The 26,503-nt window shown below is 38.3% G+C and overlaps 1 protein-coding gene across 1 annotated transcript in view; it reads right to left on the bottom strand.

Annotated features, from left to right (window-relative positions):
* Positions 1 to 26,503, bottom strand: part of kcnh3 (potassium voltage-gated channel, subfamily H (eag-related), member 3) — a 169,646-nt gene that overhangs the window by 14,306 nt on the left and 128,837 nt on the right. Inside the window, exons 10-11 of the mRNA XM_083536939.1 lie at positions 18,324 to 18,523; positions 15,925 to 16,174 (exon numbers count right to left, since the gene is read on the bottom strand). Of these exons, the coding sequence (XP_083393065.1) occupies positions 15,925 to 16,174; positions 18,324 to 18,523 (450 nt within the window). The remainder of the gene's footprint in view (positions 1 to 15,924; positions 16,175 to 18,323; positions 18,524 to 26,503) is intronic.

The raw sequence follows: 26,503 nt of genomic DNA, 5'->3' as shown, positions 1-26,503 counted from the left end.
AAAGCTCTGTCTGTGGAAGTGATATTGATGTGTTTATCTGAGGCTGTTCTCTATGTTCTCTTTCGCTCTCTCACGTTTGACGTGCATGCGTGTTTGTGTGTGTGTGGATCTATAGCTTTCCCCTTCATGTGCCAGCCTGTATTAATAATCAATGTGCTTTAATAATGCATTGGCAATCAATTATTAAGCACAAAGGAAGGATGTGTCTCTGCAGTATGCCAACATTTGATTCAAGCCGAACGACGCGGCCATGCCGTCTGCGGATAAGCACACAAACACGAGCGCATGCTGATTCATGACCTTTGAGCATCTTAACGCTGACATTTCCTGGACTCATAAGCCCGTGAGAATCATTTACTCGTGATGGAAAACTGCAATTAAGGAACTAACCTGCAATGCTGACCTCTAGTATGAGAGAAGCATAATATTTTGGCTGGTAATTATGGAAATGAACGTAGATGATCATGTGCTACACATTGAAAAGTCACGGTTATAAAGCAGTGCAATAGAAGCCTTCCGGACCTGAGAGCAACACACAGTGGAAACAGTCAGTCATTTTTATTTACCATTAAAACGCCTCTCGCTGCTGTTTATTGGACCATGTGGTGCATGTCTGTGTGTGTGTATTAACTTCTTCCTATTGGGAAGCTCTTCATATCCTCCTATTTGCATGTTTTTGTTTAGATAGCACATCATCTTCAATTACCCAACACTACAATGGTCCCTCTGGTGTACTTGTAGTTTCAAAATCCTACATCAGCTTTCATTGCGATTCATGTCAAGGGATTGCAAGGCTAGCACAAGGCCTTTTTGAGCTATTTTAGCTTTATGAAATGTCCATCGCAGATCAGCCAATAAAATAAATGATCCCAATACACAATACTGACAAAAGTATGTGGGCACATGACATTCATATGTGTGTCTTTCTTACAAAATATCAAAATATCTAACAGGACCTTTCAGGCCGGTGCACAAACAAGGCTGATCAAGACAAGGTTTGCAGACCCAAAACCCTGACCTCAACCCTACTGAATACATTTGGGACGAATTGGACCGTTGATTGTATCCCAGGCATCCTTACCTGCCATCAGTGTGTTGCCTCTCTAAAGCTCTAATGGCTGAATAAAAACAAATCCTTATAGACTCAATTTCTATTAGAAAGCCTTCCCAGAACAGGTGACTTTATTACAACAACATCATATTAATGCTCTTGTTTTCTGAGTAGGCACTTAAAGGTCTGATGGTCAGGTGTCCAAATACTGGACATACAAATTATGTCTAAATACACAGGTCCATTCAGTGTTCATTGACCTGTAATGGCCCAGTAACATTTGCAGAGAAGCAGCCATGATGCCTCCAATCGTGACTAAGTTATGGTCAAAGAGTTCTATTGCTTTTTGTTTTTTAAATCCTGATTATTATGTTGCCCCCTAATCATTTTTAAGTTCCTCTGTCTTCAACATAAAACTTGTTGCATAAAAAACTTATTTGTATATGCTATAAATGCATACTATTATATTCATAAGTATAAACACCAAAAGACATTTTCATGTGTAAAGGTCAAGTTACTGTATTCACTGGAAATACAACAATAATAATGAAGTATCTTATATTTATTTTCCCCCTCACTGTTCCTGCATTGTTTTCAATGCAAGATCACCACTCTCATAAAGTTATAGTTTAATATGTTTATATCTTTTAATATTTGTATACATATAGCTTATTGGAATACAATTATGGAACTTCTGGTACAAAAATGCCAAGTTACCATATTTTCAAAAAATTGCAAAGATTGATCTCGCAGTTAAGAGAAACACCTACTGAGTATCCAGTAAGAATTCTGAGCTCCCTGTCAAACCATATTACATGTGCCAAGCCTGATTCCTAAATAAAAGTGGTACATTGGTACACTGACATACAATTAATAATTTGGTATGCTTGTGCTGTGTGATAAAACTTTGGGGGTGGGTCTTTGTCTGTGTTTTCAATCTGGATTGTGTAGGTGATCTAAGTTGTTGACAATCTGAGCTGTTGGAATTTTCAAATACATACAAAGATGAGCTGCAAATGTTTTAAAATCAACATGTGAAGGAAAGACCGAAATGCAGAGAAAGAAAGGATCGGCTCATGATCCATAACACGGGAGATCATCAGTCAATCGTTGTGGTGGTAGTGTCACGAATTGGGCTTGCATGGCTTCTTTTGTAACAGTCTCACTGATCTTTATTGATGTTGGAATGCTTGATGGTTGCAGCAGAATGCTTTCAAAAGTCTACAGAAGCCTTCTGTCTGACAGTTTACAGACAAATGCATCCAATCCAATTAGGAGAAACTTCATCATGCAGCAAGACAATAATCCAAAACGCACTGTCAACACAACAGAGGACTTCATTTATCAATAAACATTAACCCAGCTGAGGTGCATTTTACATTCTAAAGAGGAGAGGGCTAGGAGAAGCACCCAGAAACAAACAACAACTGAAAGAAGCTGTGATACAAGCCTGGATAAGCATCAGTAAGGAGGAATGTACTAGTTTGCTGATGTCAGCTGGATGCAGTTAGTGTCTGTTCCTATCATTTTTCCTCAAGCAAGGCAGTCTGCCACCAAAGGATCTATGTTCCAAGTTGTTCAACAAAACTCAATGTAAATATCGGAAAATGTTAAAATTATGATATGTTGTTGTGGGAAGTGGTAGCTCACTGGTTAAGGCTTAGGGCTACTGACTAGATGGTTGGGGGCGGTCAAGTCTCAGCATTGCCACAGTGCCACTATTGGGTCCTTGAGCAAGACCCTTCACCCTCTGTACTTCAGGGGCTCTGTATCATGGCTGACTCTATGCTCTGACCCCAGCTTCCTAAACAACTGGGAAATGCAAAAAAAGAATTGCTGTAATTAAAATTTCTGGCATTTGGCAGATGCCCTCATCCAAGGCGACTTACAGTTATATTTTTTAATGAAATGTGTGTGTGACACGTAAAAAACCTTTTCTTTTATATTCATATTTTGATCTCAAACCTTCAGAATTGGTCTTCTATTTTAATTCAACGTTTGAATCTTTTCCAAGAATGCACTGAGTACTTAATAAGACACAGCATGTGTGTATAAATAAACATGTGCTTCATTGCTGCTACAATCACCAGCCAGCACTGCACAAGCAGAGGGAGCCAGAGGAAAAAAACAAATGCAGAAAGAACTGCCAGGTTTGTCATGGTGGAAATGTTTCCTTCAGCTAACTGAAAAAACAAATCCATTGTCTCCCAAAGCTTTGTGTCAGGAATCCATTCTAGCTTGATCTTTCCACATTTGCACATAGCAGACAAGAAATGCAAAAAACGCTGCATTGATACACATCTGAGCCACATAGAATAGATGGAGGATAAAAAGTGGCTTTTTTATTATCTATAACCATCCAGGAGCGACAATGCCATAGGATTAATGATGTCCTTAATGCTGAGAAATAAAGGCAGATACTTATCCATCATGCAATAACAACAGGGAAGCACTTGATTCGCCCCATACAAGGGCAGGAAAGAAATATACTGTAAATACAATATGCTTTTTGGAAAACCTGTAAATCAAACTTTAATATCTGTGAAAGAATGATGAATTATTTACAAAAGCTCTACTATACAATATTTTTTATATATACTATATGCAATGAAGTAAAATCCAGAACTGTAACGCACCACAGAGCACAGAAATCCATAAAAATATATTTGTTTAACTGTTTCAAAAAAAGTACTGTCTTACTACTTGGTATGTGTGGATTGTATTGCTTCTCCACTGTCACGTTTACTTCTCTTCACTGTTTTGCCCTAGGACATGTCTCAGTACTTGCCCCAGGCTTGCTTGAAAGGCTTCATGGTCAAGTCTGTTTATTTAGAAACCAAATACAACGTATACAACGTTGTTGGAAAACATCTGCTAAGGACATGCAGTAAAGATACATTTCATGAATAATTTCTAATCCATTGCTTTACTAATTTGCCAGGGGCAAAAACAAAGTTCAAAAGTTCAAAGTAAAAAAACAAAGTTTAAATGGCTGTTATGAAAAAACCTGCAAAAACATGTCTAATCTGAGAGAATGAGCATTAATCATTCATCAGAGTGTTGGTGCGGCTTTGTTGTTTTGTCAGTGGTATTAATAAGTTTTGTAGAGCATCCTGAATACAAATCTGATAACTTTGTAAGAATCCCACCATTGAGAATTGCCTGATGGACAATAGAGACAATAAAGTTCACATAAAAACAGCACAGCATTAGTTGAAATACTAACATTTACTGAACATGAAATTTATAAGGAAATTGAACACCCAATGAATACATGGGCGGTGGTGACTTCTACTTTTAGGCTATTGACCTCCTCAGCTCCAGGGGGCTTTATCCTGTCTGAACCTTCGCTCTGACCCTAACTTCATAACAAGCTGGGATATGTGAAGACAAGATTTTAATGTATACGAGATGGTATAAAAAAGTTTCGAGACAAGTTTTGTAACACGCCAACAGATGGCAGCACAAGACTGCACGCACAGTCACAGGGAGCACCAACCTTTATAAGTCAATGTGCGAAAAGTCATTGTCCTGTGTGCATCAGGAGTTGTGCAATTGGTGCTATTCTGACCATGTGCATTACCATGTCTGTTATTCTGACCACATGCGCACCCTGTCACTGATGTCTCCTCCTTTTTGTTGGAAACAACATGATCTCACTTCCCCACCCACTCTACTTGCCAGATTCGGCTCCTGCGGACTTGCCCTGACTGACATATGTTTTAAATCCACAGGCTACAGGCATCAGGGTACTTAATGTGAAGATGTCATATGAGATAGTTGTGTGAAGATGGATCCAGCTTTACGACTTTACAAGCTTACATCTTCTCTGTGATTTCTGATTGCCCGCCACATATGAAAGCTTCAATCATATACTTTTGTTTGTCTGAAACAAAAAGTCCTTTTAAGTTTAATGAATGGATTGTTCTCTGTTTTATTTCCTGTTTTGTGTCAGCTTCCAGGCCTTAGGCTGCTTTAATAGGAAATCTTTTGAAAGGTCATGTGTTTCAGTTTCTTGTTTTCTTGGTTCTTTGCAGTCAGATGTATGGTGCGTGCGCACACACAACTCAATTCATTAATCATTTTGGGTTCAGTCAGTTCAATCTTTAAAAAAGTGTGACTGCATTTACTTATTGGTGTGTTACTGTAGTTTAAAGAAGTGGTCTCCAACATGATGCCCACAGAGACCTGATAGCTCGCATGGAATCTGTGGATCACCCACTCAAGCTCATTTCATAAATCATCTCAATTTTAATCCTAAATTTAATTTTAAACATTTTCACGTTTTATAAATCAAAAAATTAAACGTCATTTACTTATTATTTACACATACTATATGGACAGAAGTATTGAAACACCTCAGTTATCCCACCAATGTGAATTTTCTACAAACTTTTACCACAGTTGTATAGGATGACTTTAATATTTTCCCTTTTTCATGAAGCACAAATCTCCACAAGCACACCCCAAAATCTAGTTTTACATTTTCCCAGAAGAGTTGAGGTTATTATAACAAAAAAAGCTAACTTTTGTCCTTATATACACCGAACAGACATAACTTTCTGGCCAACAATCAAACAACATTGTGACCACAAGCCTAATGTTGTGTTGGTCACCCTTTTGCTGCCAAAACACTTCTGACCCTTCGAGCATCAACACCATTAACTTATTTAGCAGTTTGAGCTACAGAAGCTTGTCTGTTGGATCGGACCACACGGACCAGACTTCGACTCCCCACGTGTATCAATGAGCCACGTCCGCCCAGGACCCTGTCACCGGGTTACCACTGTTCCTTTCTAGAGCACTTTTGATAGATACTGACTACTGCAGACCAGGAACATCCCACAAGAGCTGCAGTTTTGAAGATGCTCTGACCCAGTCGTCTAGACATCACAATTTGGTCCTCGTCAAACATACTCAGATATATACAGTATATTATGGCTTTTAAACGATTAAAATATATAATCATGATTAATCACAACTTAATCGCACATTTCTATCTGTTCTAAATGTATCTTAAATTAATACTTTAGGTTTTTAATACTCTAATCAACATGGGCATGGAAAAATATGGAATCTTTGCTGTATGCAAATGTATGTTTATTATTAGTGAATCCAAACTCAAGAAAGACAAAATAATTAATAAATAATTAATTGTCGCATGTTTGCATCATGGCGGATTTTGGTGCTTTATTTGACAGTAAAACAAATGTTTAGTGATTACAAATTTTCGTTTTTTTGTATTTTTATTTTTTATATCTGACTAAAGAAAGTACGTTGAATAAATGTGTGTTGCACTGAAGGTTTTAATTTCGCCTCTTTTTATATTTATTTATTAATATTTTTAATAAAAATGGTGAAGCTGAAATAATCATTAATCAGCGTTAATAAAATTAGTGTCATTAAAACGGGTTTGCTTTAATGCGATAATAATGTGTTAATTTTGACAGCTCTCATATATATATATATATATATATATATATATATATATATATATATATATATATATATATATATATATAGAGAGAGAGAGAGAGAGAGAGAGAGAGCAAGAGAGAGAGAGAGAGAGAGATAGATAGATAGATAGATAGATAGATAGATAGATAGATAGATAGATAGATAGATAGATTTTATAATAAATTACATATATATTATTATATCGAAAAAAAATTTGGGTCCCCTGGTGGTCTAGTGGTTAGGATGCGGCGCTCTCACCGCTGTGGCACAGATGATCAGTGCATGGTGGTAACTCAGTGATTGAGAATTTGGGCTTTTAATCAGGTCATGAGCTCAAATTTTGAGCACTGAATTGCCACTGCTTGGCCCTTGAGCAAGGCCCCTTCACCCTCAATTGCCCAGCTGTGTTCGATCCCCGGTCAGGAAACCAACCCCAGCCACTCTTAGTGCCGGTCCCAAGCCCGGATAAATGTGGAGGGTTGTGTTAGGAAGGGCATCCAGTGTAAAAACATGTGCCAAATCAAACATGTGGATGATCCGCTGTGGCGACCCCTAATGGGAGAAGCCGAAAGAAAGTTTTTTTTATATCGAAGATTTATTGCTTTTAAGAGCCCTCCCTTCCCAAAGAATTGAAGACCCTTGTTTAGAATCATTAAAACACATTAAGAAGTAGAGAGAATATATTACTGATCTGAGCGTTTTACAATGATTTAAATGTTTACCTCACCTTACTGCATTTCCCCCACATCCAATCAAAGACTCATAAATATCCATAGATAAAATATATTTATATCAATTTTCACAGTTTTTATGTCTCACATATATTTTAAGCAATGAAGTAGGCAGCCATAAAGCAACCCACGTATAATAAAACATGCAAAATGAGCCATTCGTTATAAACTCAGACGCTTAGCCAGAGGAAGTCACACTGTTCAACTCTGAAAGCCTGTTTAGCATCTCGCCCACTGGTACTCTATATATTCAGAAACTGGTGTACAATAACTTTTAATGCCATTCGAATAACAAATGCTTTTCTGCATGAATGCACACGGAACCACAACCAATGCAGACGATTTATATTCACAATATTTGGCAGGCGCCCTTATTCAGAGCGACCGGATTATCACATTTACACAGCTGGGCAGTTGAGGGTTAAGGGGTCTTGCTCAAGGGCCAAGCAGTGGCAATTCAGTGCTCAAGATTTGAGCTCATGACCTGTTTAAAAGCCGAAAATCTCAAGCACTGAGTAACCACCATGCACTGATCATCTGTTTATGCACAGAAAGTGATAAGTAAAGGCTGGGAACAGTTTTCTGCAGGTTTATTGCAGCTCGGCTATACAGCACACAGTAAACAGTGAACAGTCAGGGTTCTAATTCTTCACAGAGGTGTTCAATGAGGTCAAGATCATGTCTTCATGGAACTGGCTTTGTGCACAGGGGCATTGTCCTGCTGGAACAGGTGTGCGTCTCAGTAAGTTAAGGGAAATTTTATGCTACTTCATCCAAAGACATCCGATACAATTGTGCACCTCCAACTTTGTGGCAACAGTTGTGGGGAAGAATCACATATGGCTTTTGTCCTTGTAGTGTATATAAGTCATGATGCTTGAGAAAATGCTTTTGTGTAACAAAGAAAATCCTCAAAGATAATATAGAAATGATAAAGTGTTAGCACTTCAGTGTTTTCCTCACACCTGAAAATTCATATTACAATTCAAACGTACTGAAAGGTTGCAGGAAAGGTGGCATTAGTGTTTATTGCACATTTACATCATGTGTGTGAAATGCAACCAAATCCACCCACACTGTTACTTACTTCTTGAAAATATGTAAACAATATCAAACTACAAATATTTGTAATATTGTGTTTTTTAACAAATGTATTTGAATGGTTAACTATTACAATCTATTAAAAGAAGATAAAACAAGCCGGTGAATAGGCTTAAGAACGAAATAGCTTTTAGAGTTCCTGAAAAGCAAAAAGAGCACAGAAGTGAGTGCTCTTCTCTGAATTACAAGACCCTCTTTACTATTCTAATGATCATTTAAAGAGCTTTATAAAACTAACTGGGGCCACATGGAAGCTGAGCAGTCTTTTAGTGTGTGCTTGTGAGTGTGAGTGTGTGTGTGTGTGTGTGTGTGTGTGTGAGTGTGTGTGTGTGTGTGTGTGTGTGTGTGTGTGTGTTTGAAGGGAATTTCCTGTGACTGTGATGCATTACTAATATTTACTGTGTGTCAGAGGTCTTTTATGTTATTTATGTATATTTAAACATGTGGCCGGCACTGAGAGTGTGTGTGTGTGTGTATTTGGGGATGTGCATGTGAATGGTGCGAGAAAGAGATACTGTGAGTAGAATCTAAAGGGTCACATACATATGTGTGTGTGTGTGTGTGTGTGTGTGTGTGTGTGTGTGTGTGTGTGTGTGTGTGTGTGTGTGTGTGTGGTGTGCATCTGTGTGTGTGTGTGTGTGAGAGAGAGAGAGAGAGAGAGAAAGAGAGAGAGAGAGAGAGAGAGAGAAATAGGGGGAATTTCTTTAAAACATTTTTCATGAATACCTACACGTTTGCTTGTGTTTGTGTGTGACGGATTTTGTAAAACATGAGTGCAATCTAGAGGACTGCATTCATGTATGTGTGTGTGTGTGTGTGTGTGTGTGTGTGCATGAGTGTGTGTGTGTGTGTGTGTGTGTGTGTGTGTGTGTGTGTGTGTGTGTGTGTGTGTGTGTGTGTGTGTGTGTGTGTGTGTGTGTGTGTGTGCATGATTGTGTGTGTGAGATACAATTCAGTATCTGCAAATAATTCAAGGTTTCTTTGTATAGTTCAGGGCTCTTATGTTATGCTCTCCTTACCTCACCTACATCAGTACCTCATTTCCTTGTGGAAGAATGAGCACAAATCTCTACAAGCACTCTCTAAAATTTAGTGAAACATCCTCCCAGAAGATTGGAGGTTATTATAGCAGTAAAATGAAGAATTAATGTGGAATGGGAACAAATCTTATACTCAGGTGTCCACATACTTTTGCCCAAATAATGCATATTTCTTATTAGTCAAAAGAAAAATTATTTATTATAATTATTTTGTGCTCATAATAGTGTTTCAACTGTAAAGTATTCCATTATTTACAGGCAAAAGATGAACACTGTTTTTCTGTATTTGTGTAATGTCATAGGCAGAAGGAATTCATGATGCAATCAGGGGGAATATATGACTCCAATGTGTGTTAAAGATAAACAGTTGAGGTTCTGCTCCAACTACTAGATAAATTATACAACTAATAAGCATAATAAAGTCGTGTGTAAATGATGCTCGGGCTGGGAATTCTTCGGGGAGAGAGAGAGAGAGAGGGGGGGGGGGGGAGCAAGAGGAAGTGGGACAGTTACTGTTGAGTAGAGCTGAAAATTATGTGCCTCCAAGACAGCGTCAGGATAAGGTGGTGGGTGGATGGGTTTTGTTTAGTAAAATCACAGTCTGTGTGTGTGTGTGTGTGTGTGTGTGTGTGTGTGTGTGTGTGTGTGTGTGTGTGTGTGTGTGTGTGTGTATTTGTGTGAGAGAGAGAAACTGAGCCATAATCCCTACTGTGCAAAAGATTTCAGCTTTCAGTCAAAATATGCAAATGTACACACGTGCATGTGTGTATTTGTGTGTGCATTTGCATGCATGTTTCCAAGTGTGTCTTTAGCTGCATACATGCACAAGCATACAAACTTCTGCATTCTCTTTGCATGTTTTTCGGGTGTCAGAATGGGGGGTTTATAGACACTAAACACAAATGTACTATATCTTTAGGTTATAACAGCTGAATATGATCAAAAATCTTTCTTCCAGATCCTGATATAGATCACATATAATACATAAAATATATGGACAAAAGTATTGGGACACCTGACCTTTTCTGCCACATGTGGTTCTTCTCCAAACCGTTACCACAAAGCTGAAAGCACACAATTGTACAGAATGTCTTTGAATGACGTATAATCAAATTTTGCGTTCACTGATCCCAACTGCACCCCCGGCCTCCTAACAGCACCAACATCTGTACGTGACTTTACTAACACTCTTGTGTCTGATAAACACGAATGTCCACAAGCACACTCCAAAATCTAGTGGAACATCTTCCCAGAACTCAAAAAGCACATAACATACTTATGACCAAGTGTCCGCAAACCTTTGCCAACATAGTATAGTCTAGTATACTAGTATAGTATAGCATAGTATATTCACCTGTAATTAAACCATGTAGGGAAGCGAGTATACTCTCGCTAAGGCCTTACATTGTTTTTAGTGACATTAAAGACATAAAGACAGTTCTAGTGTGTACTTTAAATCACTTTTTATTTAATTTCTCATACTATAATATATATATATATATATATATATATATATATATATATATATATATATATATATATATATATATATATATATATATATATATACATACAGTGAGGAAAATAAGTATTTGAACACCCTGCTATTTTGCAAGTTCTCCCACTTAGAAATCATGGAGGGGTCTGAAATTGTCATCGTAGGTGCATGTCCACTGTGAGAGACATAATCTAAAAAAAATAATCCAGAAATTACAATATATGATTTTTTAACTATTTATTTGTATGATACAGCTGCAAATAAGTATTTGAACACCTGAGAAAGTTAATGTTAATATTTGGTACAGTAGCCTTTGTTTGCAATTACAGAGGTCAAACGTTTCCTGTAGTTTTTCACCAGGTTTGCACACACTGCAGGAGGGATTTTGGCCCACTCCTCCACACAGATCTTCTCTAGATCAGTCAGGTTTCTGGCCTGTCACTGAGAAACACGGAGTTTGAGCTCCCTCCAAAGATTCTCTATTGGGTTTAGGTCTGGAGACTGGCTAGGCCACGCCAGAACCTTGATATGCTTCTTACAGAGCCACTCCTTGGTTATCCTGGCTGTGTGCTTCAGGTCATTGTCATGTTGGAAGACCCAGCCTCGACCCATCTTCAATGCTCTAACTGAGGGAAGGAGGTTGTTCCCCAAAATCCCGCAATACATGGCCCCCGTCATCCTCTCCTTAATACAGTGCAGTCACCCTGTCCCATGTGCAGAAAAACACCCCCAAAGCATGATGCTACCACCCCCATGCTTCACAGTAGGGATGGTGTTCTTGAGATGGTACTCATCACTCCAAACACGTTTAGTGGAATTATGACCCAAAAGTTCTATTTTGGTCTCATCTGACCACATGACTTTCTCCCATGACTTCTTTGAATCATCCAAATGGTCATTGGCAAACTTAAGACGTGCCTGGACATGTGCTGGTTTAAGCAGGGGAACCGTCTGTGCCATGCATGATTTCAAACCATGACGTCTTAGTGTATTACCAAGAGTAACCTTGGAAACGGTGGTCCCAGCTCTTTTCAGGTCATTGACCAGCTCCTCCCGTGTAGTTCTGGGCTGATTTCTTACCTTCCTTAGGATCATTGAGAGCCCACGAGGTGAGATCTTGCATGGAGCCCCAGTCCGAGGGAGATTGACAGTCATGTTTAGCTTCTTCCATTTTCTAATGATTGCTCTAACAGTGGACCGTTTTTTCACCAAGCTGCCCGTAGCCCTTTCCAGCCTTGTGGAGGTGTACAATTTTGTCTCTAGTGTCTTTGGACAGCGCTTTGGTCTTGGCCATGTTAGTAGTTGGATTCTTACTGATTGTATGGGGTGGACAGGTGTCTTTATGCAGCTAACGACCTCAAACAGGTGCATCTAATTTAGGATAATAAATGTAGTGGAGGTGGACATTTTAAAGGCAGACTAACAGGTCTTTGAGGATCAGAATTCTAGCTGATAGACAGGTGTTCAAATACTTATTTGCAGCTGCATCATACAAATAAATAGTTTAAAAATCATACATTGTGATTTCTGCATTTTTTTTTTTAGATTATGTCTCTCACAGTGGACATGCACCGACGATGACAATTTCAGACCCCTCCATGATTTCTAAGTGGGAGAACTTGCAAAATAGCAGGGTGTTCAAATACTTATTTTCCTCACTGTATGTATATATATATATATATATATATATATATATATATATATATTATAGTATGAGAAATTAAATAAAAAGTGATTTAAAGTACACACTAGAACTGTCTTTATGTCTTTAATGTCACTAAAAACAATGTAAGGCCTTAGCGAGAGTATACTCGCTTCCCTACATGGTTTAATTACAGGTGAACATATATATATATATATCGATCGATCAGGAATAACATTATGTCCACCTGCCTAAAATTGTTTCAGTCCCCTTTTGCTGCCAAAACAGCCCTGACCCGTCGAGGTATTGACTCCACTAGACCCCTAAAGTTCCAATAGCTCTATACGCAACAAACCGCGATGCACTGTGTATTCTCACAGCTTTCTATCAGAAACAGAATTAACTTCTTCAGCAATCTGAGCTACAGGAGCTCGTCTGTTCGATCGGCCTTCGCTCTCCACGTGCATCAATGAGCCTCAGCTGCCCATGACCCTGTTACCGGTTCACCACTGTTCCTTGCTTGGAGCACTTTTGATGGATACTGACTACTGCAGACCAGGAACATCTCACAAGAGATGCTCTGACCCAGTCGTCTAGCCATCACAATGTGGCCATCGTTAAAACTCGCTTAAATCTGTACGCTTGCACATTTTTCCTGCTTCTAACAAGTCAACTTTAAGGACAAAATGTTTACTTGCTGCATAACATATCCTACACACTAACAGGTGCCATGATGAAGAGATAATCAGTGTTATTCACTTCACTGGTCAGTGATCATAATGTTATACCTGACAATATATATATATATATACTGTATGTTAAAGCTGCAACAATCATTTGATCCAATCAATAATAATTAATAATGAAATTCGTTGTTAATGAATGCCATTATCGATTAGTTGGGCTGTTGTGTTGTCGCAAGCATCATGTTGCGCAATCAGCTCGCTCGAGACATAGTGATGGATTCAATTAAACCTGTGCGAACAAACACTAAACTTTAAAGCAGCAAATAACAGCAGCAATAAACAATTATATTTTTGTCACTGTTGTGGTTTTGAGCGAATGATTATGCATTTGTACACCAAAGCACATTTTTTCCTTTTTTAAAAAAAACATCAGGCCTGTTAGCATGCTGCGTTTCTCCGTTTCATTCTCTGTTTATAGCATTTCCTACAACAGTAACTTTTCTGTTTATAAATGTGATTTACTGTGATTTTACTACATTCACATGCTTGTTTTTAATGTTTGTATAATAAATTTATGTACATATTTTAATTATTTTACAAAATTAAATTGAGTATATTTTCTAGATGCTTATATCTACAACCGAACAAAATATCTGTGTATTTTTTAAACAGAAATTTTCAAAACAATGTGGTATTATATTTTGTATTGATTATTTTAAGCATGGGTGTCAACTTGCCATGTGCAAAATACAATACAAATGTGTATTTAAACAAATTGCTTCACCTTTCATACTCAAATGCTGTTCATGTTATGTCATGTTGGGTTATGTTGTAAATTATAAATGTCTAAATTAAAGATAATCTAAATAGAAAATCTACTTAAAACTATAAGAGCAAATGTAGACAAATATAAATTGGAATGTAAAAAAATCTACAAATCTTGAAGTCAGGTGCGACTTTTATCTTTCTATATAATTGTATTATATTTTACATAATATATGTATAATAACTGCATATTGTTTCAATATATTACTGTACATTGTTAAATCCAACTGCAGAATCCAAGCCCAAATGTAATGCTAATCAACAGATGATTAAAAGCAGCAGCATTCGTGTCTCTCTCTCTCTCTCTCTCTCTCTCTCTCTTTCTCTCTCTCTCTCTCTCTCTCTCTCTCTCTCTCTCTCTCTCTCTCTCTCTCTCTCTCTCTCTGTACCTCCTTTTTTTCTCACACAGGATCTCCTCTAATCTGTAGCTGTTACTATTAACACATTTATGCAAAGGTCTGTATTGCTAAGTGCCTGAGTCCAGCTGAGGCTGAAAAGACGTGAATTTGTGAAAGATTAGCATGCTCACATTTCTCATTTTAACCCAGGGAACAAAGCTGATCAGATCATCTGTCTGTATCTGTCCATATCATTCCTCTTGTTTTGTCTAATAATGTTAACAATAATAATGAGTAATCAGTGAGGTGTATTGATTACAGGAAGACAAAGCACTGTTTTCATGGTCCTGCTTTTCTTTATCCCTCCAGCTCTGCCATTTCAATGAAAGTAAAACAGCCTGCAAAAGTGATTAGTCCTTCTGCACACACACGACACAGCCCAAAGTAAATGCTAAGAAAAGCGTTTATAATTACAGCCGCAATCACAGAGTACGCACGACCTCATCTGAGTCAAAGAGACAAAACGACATCCCTCTTCTTACAACCTGTTTTCGTTTAGCTCCAGGCCAATCATTTATTAAAATACAGATTTTTACATTTAATAATGTAATAGTATAAGGTATTCGACTCGTCGTGTCGTGTTTGCGTGAGATGAGTGATCGCACACGGGACGGTTGTATTGGCATTTAATAAAGCTTCGACAGCACATTCGCTGTTTCAGTGCGCATCGTTTTGTCATGCGCCCGTACAGGAGGGCTAAATCTAGTGGCTTTTATAGCTAAAAACATTATCTATTTACAACAAAGGTTTTTTTTTTTTTATAAGGGTTAAACATAAAATGTGCATCTTAGACTTTACTATAAATAAGATCTTTCAATTATCTTGCCTTGGTCACATTAATTTAATTTTATTCTGGATTTATAGCACTAATAAATACCAAATATACATCTTTATTTCTTAAAAAAACTAAACACGAAAGGGTGAAAAAAGGCAAATCTTTTTTGTTAGAGGTAAATGAGGCTAGGATTAGAGAGTTTGTGGACACCTGACCATATGATTCATTTGTGGTTTTTGAGCATCCCATTCCATTCTGGGAAGATGTTCCACTAACTTCTGGATGCTTGTGGAGATTTGTGCACATTCAGCCAAAAGGGTGTTAGTAATGATGTAGGTCGAGGAGACATGGTGTGCTGTTTGCGATCCAATTTATCCTAAAAGGTGTTTAATAGGTTTGAGGGTCAGAGCCACTCACGATCTTCTACTCCAATCTATGTAAAGCATATCTAAATGGAGCTGGTTTTGTGCCCCTGGCATTGTCATGCTGGAACAGGTTTTCGGTCTTCCAGTTTAAGTGAAGGGAAAATCGAATACTAGTAAATCCAAAGACATCCAATACAATTGTGTACCTCCAGTTTGTGGTTACAGTCAGGTGTCCACCACTTTTGTCCAGTTAATCTGTTTTGCAGTTTTAAACTGATCCTCTAGATAAAATATATAAATCTAATAAGATTGGCTTTTCTGTTTCACTGTGACTGAAAAAAAGCCTTTCTCTTACCCAGTATGGCCAAGACTGTGTTGTCCTTGAGTACCTCCATGGAGCCTGAACATACAAAGTAGATGGCCTGTAGTGCGTCACCCTGACGGATGAGGAACTCTCCGGGTGCGCAGAACGACGTCTTAATTATAAGTGAGAGCGAGCGTAGACACCCGCGACTGGCCGACTCAAAAAGTGGCAGCTGCAGCAGCTCTTTGTTAAGGTGCATGGCGATGTCTGCTCGCAACTCATCGGGGAAGTCCTTCAGCAGCTGGGGTGGAGTGTGGAGAGAGAGAGAGAGAGAGAGAGAGAGAGAGAGAGAGAGAGAGAGAACAGCAACATTAAAAGAGTACCTCAATGTATAAAAATGCACAAATGCATATATAAAATTATGTAATCCTTTCCTTCCTTATTCAAATCAATGCAAATTATTGGGAAGGTTTACATATCGAAAGATTGGGGGTTTAAGCCCCAGTATCGCCCAGCTGCCACTATTGGGGTTTTAAACAAGGCCTTTATCTCTCTGTACTTCAGGGGTGCTGTATCATAGCTGATCTTATGCTCTGACCCCAGCTTCCTAACAAGCTGGGATATGCGAAAAAAGAATTTCACTGTGTTGTAATTTACATTAATGGCATTTGGCAGACACCCTTATCCAGAGCGCCGTACAGTTATCTCAGTTACACAGCTCAGCAATTGAGGGTTAAGGGCTTTACTCAAGGTCCCAGCAGTGGCAGCTTGGTGGTGCTGGGATACAAACCCATGACCTTCCAATCAGAAGTCTAACATCTTATCCAATGAGCTACCACTTCGTATCATAGCTGACCCTGCACTCTGACCCCAGCTACCTAGGATATGCGAAGAGATTATTTCACTGTGCTGTAATGTACATGTGACATGTAACTTCATGTGATTTTCAATGACCTCTAAGATTTACGGTTGGTGGCGCTAGTGGGATTTAACCCTTGCAGCCTCTCTGCCCACAGGCGGCAATGCAGCAGCGATTCAATACCGTAATCCATCCAGTTCTCTGCTGCTCATCTGTACATTCTGCTTACTTCTTTAATAATGCCATAATCACCACTGTGTTTGCCTTCTGCCAGTCGAGCCGAGTTTGACTCCACTAGTTAATAAAAATTGATTGCCACTGGAAAACAGTGAGCAAGAAAAGAAACACTTTTTACAAGCTACACTATATGGACAAAAGTATCAGGGCACCTGATATGTGGCTCTTTTCCAAACTGTTACCACAATGTTCCAGGCTCACAATTGTCTAGGATGTCTTGGGATGATCTAGAATGAAATTTTCCATTCAATTGAACTAGGAGACCCAAACCTTTATTGCCCCTGTGCATAAAGTCTATCTACTTTAAGATATGCTTTCATGGGTTGGAGAGGAAGATCTCAAATGGCCTGCTATAGTGCGCTGAGTGAATAACATTGGGAAGAATTGGAACACTAGGAAACCCTAGTTTCTATAAAAATACTGCACCCCAGGCCTCCTTACCTCACCCTACATCAATACCTGACTTTCCCAGCAACCTTGTAGCTGACCACAAATCTCCACAAGCACACTCCAAAATCTAGAACAGAGTGGAGCTTATTATAATACAGATCTTATAGTCAGGTGTCCATGTTTGTCTACGTAGTGTACAATGCAAATCCTTATGTTTGATGTTATATGTTTTTATTCTGCTTGTTAACTCTATTGTATCTGCACTAGCAATGCCAAACTGTGATGTCTCACATAAATAAAAGACATCATACACAGCTCATGAATCATAAACATATTTTTATGTATTCTATTGTGGATATTATCAACAAAATAAGGTTTCAGTGTGTACTACACAAATTACATCCATTTTTCAACTTTCAAACAAATAATGAACTGCTATCTGTGCATAAATCAAGCATTTGCATTTGTCCATTGGCAGGAGGATGCTTAATAATAATATGGGAAAGAGAAGTATGAAGTGGCCCGATTTTAAAGAAGACTAGACTAAAGGTGCCTTATTAAATAGAGAAGAAGGTGCTGGGGAAGTTGAGTACGTGGGAATACAAAAAAGACTGAGATATATAGACCAGGTGATAGAAGGAAAAAGGTTCAGGAAAAGGTGAGAGAAATGGTGATAGACGGTATAGAAAAAGGTACGGAAATAAATAATTTCGAAAAGAAGAAGGAACAATGTGAATTCTGGTGAACTTTAATAACCGGGGTATTACAAGTTACTAAAAGCTTGGCATGCGTGAAAAATTGGTCAGAATAGCTTTTCCACATTGAGCAATAAAACATTATATAATAGCATTTGACTGTTTTTGTTCTAATGATGCTTTTGAGAAAAGTGCAATTTTTCACATATGCTAATAGCTTTAGTGGGATCGAAGGATCATAAGAAGGAATTGCTAAGCACAAAGCCCACCTCACTGACGTCGATGCCATTGTTAACGGACCACGTGGTCTGAAAACACTCCAGCATGCGCTGTTCCAAGGCCTTGGGCAGTCGGTGAACACGAATGAAGTCCTTCAGGTCTTTTGTGCGTGTGTGGTAAAGCGAGCGGCGGGAATACATGCGCTGGATGATGGCGGTCACGTTACCGAAGACCACGGCGTGCATTAGCGCTAAGAGAAGAAAAACAAATGACAGGGATAAGTACGGTTCTGATAGCAGGTATTGTGTCACAGGGAAAATCATGTATACTTGTGTGAAAATTCTTATCTCTTCCTTCTTCAGTGTGTCCTGGAATTTACTATTTTCATCATCATCACTATAGAAATCCAACAGGGACATATTGTGTACATATCCCTTATGCATTAAAGCAGTTTGACTAAAGAATTCAAGAGTTTGACTATTCCGGATGTAAGACTGATATCCTCCCAGTACACCAGTACATTATTAAGGTAATATTAGTCAACTTTACATCTTGAATGATGTCATGTCACAGTCTTATGAAGACTCCAATTCCTGACAACCTAAGTGGCCTCCCAATATGGCCGACACAGACTGAGACTTAAAGAAACCCAAATTTCTGCCCCAGCCACCAGCATCTCCCAGCTAGTAACTGGATTCATTTATAATAAACCTTTCTCTCTTTCACACATATAAACAAAACATCATTCTCTCCAGCACCTTGTATCTTCTAATACATTTGCATAATACATTTCAAACCAACTGCCTGCATGTCTTCCTTCACCACATCTATTAACCTCCTCCTTGGCCTTCCTCTTTTCCTCCTTCCTGGTGGCTCTATCCTCAGCATTCTCCTACTGATATACCCCATGTCCCTCCTCTGCACATGTCCAAACCATCTCAATCTCGCCTCCCTCACCTTGTCTCCAAAATGTCCTACATGTGCTGTCCCTCTAATAAACTTATTTCTAATCCTGTCCATCGTCGTCACTCCCAACAAAAACCTCAACATCTTCAGCTCTGCTACCTCCAGCTCCACCTCCTGTCTTTTACTCAATGCCACTGTCTCTAAGCTATACAACATCTCATGTCTCACCACAGTCCTATAAACTTTCCCTTTCACTCTTGCAGATACCCTACCATCACAAATCACTCCTGTCACTTCACCCACTCCACCCTGCCTGCACTCTTTTCTTCACTTCTCTAACACACTCTCCATTACTTTGCACTATTAACCCCAGGTACCTGAACTCCTCCACCATCTCCACCTCTTCTCCCTGCCCTACCACTCCACTGCCCCCCCTCTCATTCACACACATGTACTCTTCCCCTTCTCTCCAGCACGTACCTCCACCTCTACAGGCTCTTCTCAACCTGCTCTCTACTCTCAACACAAATCACAATATCATCAACAAACATCATAGTCAATGGAGACTCCAGTCTGACCTCGTCTGTCAACCTGTCCATCACCACTGCAAGCATGAAAGGTCTCAGAGCCGATCCTTGATGCAGTCGAACCTTCACCTTGAACCAGTCTGTTGTTCCTACTGCAATGGAATATTGCATTTACTTTTCAATTATATTTGATATATATATATATATATATATATATATATATATATATATATATATATATATATATATATATATATATATATATATATATATATATAAAAGATAAGATAAGATACTGCTTTAGAGTACAAGAAAAATAAATAAATAAGTAAAATAACATTTTATATATATATAGAGGAGGTTATTACAACAGCCAAGAAGAGAACAAAATCCGGCAAGATATGTCTACAAGACATAATAGCTGAATTTGACTGAAAAATATCAGACATCTAATTCAATACAATCCAAATCATTTCATACCAGTGTCATCCTTTTTACATTTACAATTAAAGCATTTGGCAAATGCCCCTATCCTCAGCTCTGAATACTCGGTTCAAATACTAATCTTTTACTTGGAAAAGAAAAGATTTCTACTTATAGTGCAGATAAAAATAAATAAAAAAAAACTGCTTGAGAGAATTCTTTCAATTATTCAATGTCTACTTTGTGACCTTAAATGTAATTTATTTTGGCTTTCTCTGAGTTGTGGTAAACGTCTGTGTTGTAAAGCTGTTAAATACTCCAGTGGGTTTGTTATTCAAAACAATGGACACACATGTAGGTGTAAAGACCTCTAACTAATGAGCTGCAGGTATTATTGTGTATATGTGTGTGCTTGACAAGTTCTGTGCTACTATTGACTGTTACCATAATTACCAGTGTGTACTTGCTCATTTTTGCTATAATGTGGATGTTTATGACAGTGTGTATGGTAGCTCTATTGCCTATGAGCTAAAATGGGTGTGTGCATATGTGTGTGTGAGAGACTACTGCATGTGGGTGGCACAGCAGCTGTCAGCTGGATGGGAGAGTAATGGCCTCTAGTGATCACATGTGGTGGCAGATTCAGAAATTTTGGTTTGTGTGTCTCTCAGCTGCAGCGAGCTGTCTCCACCTCCCGCCAGCCTCCGGGACATGGTCCTAAAATCAGACCCACGCTCTTAGACACACTTCCTCCTCTCTCAGTTCCACATCTTAAATCGAACTCCATTCCTGCACCCATGATCGCTTTATGCTTCATTATAACTCAGCACAGCATCTCTGCTTTTCTCAAACCCTTTAGACCTTTAGAGTAATGTTTCACAATTTCCCTCACACTTGCTAATTTATCCTCTGGGGGAGATGTAGCTGATCCATTACACCTTTTATGTTTGAAGCTGGGAAAGTCTTAGACAGGACACTGCTGAGACAATGGAAGAGCTTCAGAGCCACTGGGACCCTGAGCAGGACCAAGACTCGAAACAGAACTAACCCTGAAGATGAATAAGAGATCTTATCCCTTCCTCCTAAAGAAATGCCACATTCCAACTACAGTAACTAATTTTCTACATCCTTTACTACCATATACTAAATAAAGTCTTCCTATTGTGTCCTTTTCCCTATGTAGCAGCAAAAATATTTATTTATAATTATTTGTGAGTTAAAATACACCAAATTCTAATTTGATATGATCCAATATGGAAATAAGCATTGCCTAAGGTTTCTATTCCAATTGAGCTTGTTGTTGTTTTATATAGACAATCACATATTGGCTGATCCATTCACAGATCCATATAACCAGAAAAAAGAAACAAGTGTTTGCCTTTTACTGGTGTGACTCACGAGTCTAAAACACAAACATTTCTCTTCTATACTACAGTGTTTCTCCGACAGTGTCACATTCTTCTTATTACAACATATTCCTCTGACAACATGTTCACATACTGTATAGTATCCTATAGCCCATGCTATATTTTACAGTATTCCTCCTGCAGTATTCTATTCTTTATGTACTATAACACACTATTTTTCTGAAAGCAACATATTCTGAAAACATTCCTACTATAGCAACATTTTTCCTTCTACAGTATCCTATTTCCTATATAGTCTACTGAAGTATTCCTTATATAGCTAAATATTCTGTCTACAGTGCCCTATTCTTTATATAGTATATCAGTGGTGGACAGTAAGAAGTAAGTAAACAAGTAATCTGTTGCTGTCCTTAAATAGCTTTTTTCTCGTATCTGTACTTTACTGAATAATTTCCATTTGGGGGACTTTTACTTTAACTTGACTTTGCAAAGTCAAGTATTTTACCTTTCACTCAACTACATTTTGTGAAATCAGTCGTTCCTTTTTATTTATGAGGATAAAAACTTAATTGGTCAATAACACGGCAAGCTTGGTGGAATCTACTTATCACAAACATACAGTTTAGCATCAGTTCAACTGCATTATGAGAGGAATAAATGATGGAAGAAACTCCTGACTCTGACTCGCCACAACACCTGTGGCCTTATTTGTGCGATTTTTTTGAAGTAGTTGAAAAGGAGGTTTTGGGTTTGGGACCATTTGAATAGATATCAATCAGTGTTTGACTTATTAATATCATTCTATCAATTTATATTCTTTAATATCATTCTAAGAGTAACATTAGAGTCTTTACATATAAACTTGATCAAGAGTGATCAAGGAACGTTATAGCCATAATAAATCATATACATTAAATACATTTGAAAGCAAAAACATTTGTACTTTTACTCAAATGAAAGATTAAAGGGAGCACATTTAATTTTACTGGAGTAATATTTTACCTACTGTAGCTCTACTCTAACTTAATTACATGGGGTGTGTACTTTGTCCACCACTGAGTAAACTACAGTATTCCTCCGATAGCAAAACATTCCTCTGACAGCAACATGTTCACATATAGTACCCTACACACCATGCAATATATTACAATATTCCTTCTATAGTATCCTATTACTCATATTATGTATTACAATATTCCTCCTAGTGTGTCCTCAGTACAGTATTCCTCAGTACTACTGCTGTATTCCTCCTATAGAGAAGAGTGATGATTCAATGGTAAAGGTTGAGAATAAGGTCGGGAGTTGAAGCCCAAGTTTCGTCAAGTTGCCAGGGGTGCTGTAACATGACTGATCTCAGCTTCCTAACATCGCTGGGATATGTGAAGAAAGAATTTTACTGTGCTTTTTAGTACGTGACAAGTAAAAAGCACCTTTTTTCCCTTTTTAATATTGTCTTTGTACATCTGTAGCAACATTATCTTTCTATAGCACACAGAAATATTCCTCATGTAGTATTTCTCATACAGTAACATATTTTGTCTACAGTATACAGTCAGACCCCAACCTGTGACCACTCGACTTATGACATTTCGGAAATGATGACAGTCAGATACAGTACAGACCAAAAGTTTGGACACACCTTCCCATTCAAAGAGTTTTCTTTATTTTCATGACTATGAAAATTGTAGAGTCACACTGAAGGCATCAAGGGCTATTTGACCAAGAAGGAGAGTGATGGGGTGCTGCGCCAGATGACCTGGCCTCCACAGTCACCGGACCTGAACCCAATCGAGATGGTTTAGGGGTGAGCTGGACCGCAGAGTGAAGGCAAAAGGGCCAACAAGTGCCAAGCATCTCTCGGGGAACTCCTTCAAGACTGTTGGAAGACTATTTCAGGTGACTACCTCTTGAAGCTCATCAAGAGAATGCCAAGAGTGTGCAAAGCAGTAATCAAAGCAAAAGGTGGCTACTTTGAAGAACCTAGAATATGACATTTTTCAGTTGTTTCAAACTTTTTTGTTATGTATATAATTCCATATATAATTCCACATGTGTTAATTCATAGTTTTAATGCCTTTAGTGTGAATCTACAATTTTCATAGTCATGAAAATAAAGAAAACTCTTTGAATGAGAAGGTGTGTCCAAACTTTTGGTCTGTACTGTGTATATATATATATATATATATATATGTAAATGTGTTTACAGTGCCTCTTTATGTCTGCTTTGGAGAGTCATCATAGAGTGGTCACTCTTCTCGACCTGATGGACTTACGACCGGTTTTTCGATAGCTATCACATCGTAAGTTGGGGTCTACCTGTTCAACGCTATTTTTTCTTGTATTATCCAATACATTATAAAGAGTAATGCAGTATTCCTTCTATAATATACTCAGTCTATAGTGAGTTCTACATATTCTATTATATAGCAACATAAAGTATCCCATCTACATATTCCTATAATATTCCTCATATTTTTCCAACAGTACCATATTCATTCTATAGCATTCCATTCTCCACACACACACACACACACACACACACACACACACACACACACACACACACACACACACACACACACACACACACACATACACCTACACATAAGGATTTGAGTGAGTTTGACGAGGGCCACATTGTGATGTCTTGATGACTGGATCAAAGCATCTCCAAAACAGGAGCTCTTGTGGCATGTTCCTGGTCTGCAGTGTCAGTATCTATCAAAAGTGGTTCAAGGAAGTAACAGTGGTGAACCAGTGACAGGGTCACGGACGGCCGAGGCACATTGATACACATGGGGAGCGAAGGCTGGTCCGTGTGGTCTGATCTAACAGAGGAGCTCCTGTAGCTCAAATAGTTGAATAAGTTAATGCTGTTAATGATCGACAGATCAGGACTGTTTTTCCAGCAAAAGGTGGACCAACACAAAATAAGGCAGGTGGTCATAATGTTATGCCTGTTTCAATGTACTACAGCGTAATATTTTATTTGTATATTTCTCTTGCAGTAAACTATTTCTTCTGCTGTAGCTTAAAGCAAATACACAAAACACAAACATATTTCTGTGTTACTGCTCATTATGAGTGGTGACATGACCTTGAACTTAGTAGAGAAGGATTTGTTTGTTTTTTTCTATGGCAGAAATGGACACTTACTCTATTAATTAATGCTGTTTTTGAATTGAAAAAGAAATGCTCTTAATTAATATAATGGACATCGTTCATCTCTTTTCCATCTGAACCTTAATGCATTGAGGCAGCACGTAATGTGTGTTATGCAACTTTTGCTGTGTAAGTGCACACGATAACGTGATCCTCACCAGTCGCTGGTGGAAAGCAGTCAAAACGCACATGCCTGTGCATATTCATGAGTCCAGCTCCAGGGGGTGGGAGCAGTTAATGAGCTAACTGAATATTCAAACGACAAAACAGCATTGTGCCACACCACATATCGCCCTCCCAACACAAATTAAAATAATGATCATGGAGAGCATGGAAAAGCATTAGTGCACCGAACACACACATTTTCCCTAGACACATGTTGAGCATACGCAGCTTTCCCCCACAGCCCCATTAAAGCTTTTGACTGATCCGACAAGGCTGAAGCTGAAAGCGGAATTGCTCTGAAAGCGCAGCTTAAGAGCACCGAGAAGTGTTTCACGTGGTGAGTGCATCTCAAATTAGCCACACAATCACAAGTCATCAGGGACGGAATTGTTTCTGGAAATGTTCAACATTGCTCATTGTGCAAATGTGATATCTAGATGCTGAGCTGAATAGCAATTCAAGGCCACAACTCCAGCAGATGGGCAGCAGAAACAAGCATTCATTTTTATTTATTTAATTCATTTTTATTTAGTTCTCACAGCTTTCGGTTTCATTCTACTAATAAGAAGGCGTTCGAAAAGTAAGACATTAATTTATGGACAGCATCTAGTGGGAATAATTACAACCTATCGTTGTTGTTGTGGTGGTGGTGGTGGTGGTGGTGTGTGTGTGTGTGTGTGTGTGTGTGTGTGTGGGGGGGGGGTTCTTCAATTTAATTGTACTCAGTGTTTTATTTGGTCCTCCAGCTACTGATAACAACAAAACTGCTCCTGGTTTTACCCTCGAACTATGAGTCAGCAAACCATCTGTATAATAGAGCACATCACAGAATGTCCAACAACTGCAGATTTGATTTGCTTATAGTTATTTGTTCCGCTCTGTGGCAATAACTGAGGTCGAATATGACTACCCTGACACACAGACACAACATGTTCCACTGTACTGCTTTAAGTTAATATGATTATGGGAAAGAGAAATGTGTTTTGCGTTGCTGAAAGTCTTAGCAGTTCGGCGTTCTCTTCAAAACCTACAAACTCAAATCCTCCAATTGCTTTTGATTATTGAACAGTCTGTAGTATGCCTCCTGGTTAATAATATACCAGTATATATATATATATATATATATATATATATATATATATATATATATATATATATATATATATATATATATATATACAGTATATATATTTGTTTTTATGAAGATGTATTAGATTATTCCTAGTAGTCTATTTGTTTCATTTTATAGCTTTTCTTTTGCTTGGACTGCATCTAGAAGTGTCTGTTTATGTTGGAGTTTCTAACCAATCAAATTTCGTGTTGCCAGGTTTAAGGGAATTTGCTGTAAGGCCTTCAGGATCAGCAATGTAGAGTAAAGTACATATAAATTTAAGCTGTGGCTTTAACCAATCAGATTTAAAGTTATCGACACCAAGGCCATCTAGTAGGTGTACAGTAACATCTGCATTTTCATGTCATTTGATTGGATGGTCAGAGAGTGCACTAGTCAAAGCTCGCAAACTGCATCTGTAGCAAAATGCACAAGCTCAAATTTAACACAGAAGAGGTAAGCCAAAACAGTTTTGAACAGTCGGTAAGCCTTTTTATAAACCCTTTATACTTTTGTGTTTTCTTTCCTGTGTGCACAAAAATACAAATGCCTTCTTTTCAAATACCCAG

This window comes from Silurus aristotelis (assembly GCF_946808225.1).
Source record: "Silurus aristotelis genome assembly, chromosome: 3".
NCBI classification, from domain to species: Eukaryota; Metazoa; Chordata; class Actinopteri; order Siluriformes; family Siluridae; genus Silurus; species Silurus aristotelis.
Note: the sequence above shows the minus strand (reverse complement) of the source record. Positions and strands in the feature narration are given on the sequence as shown.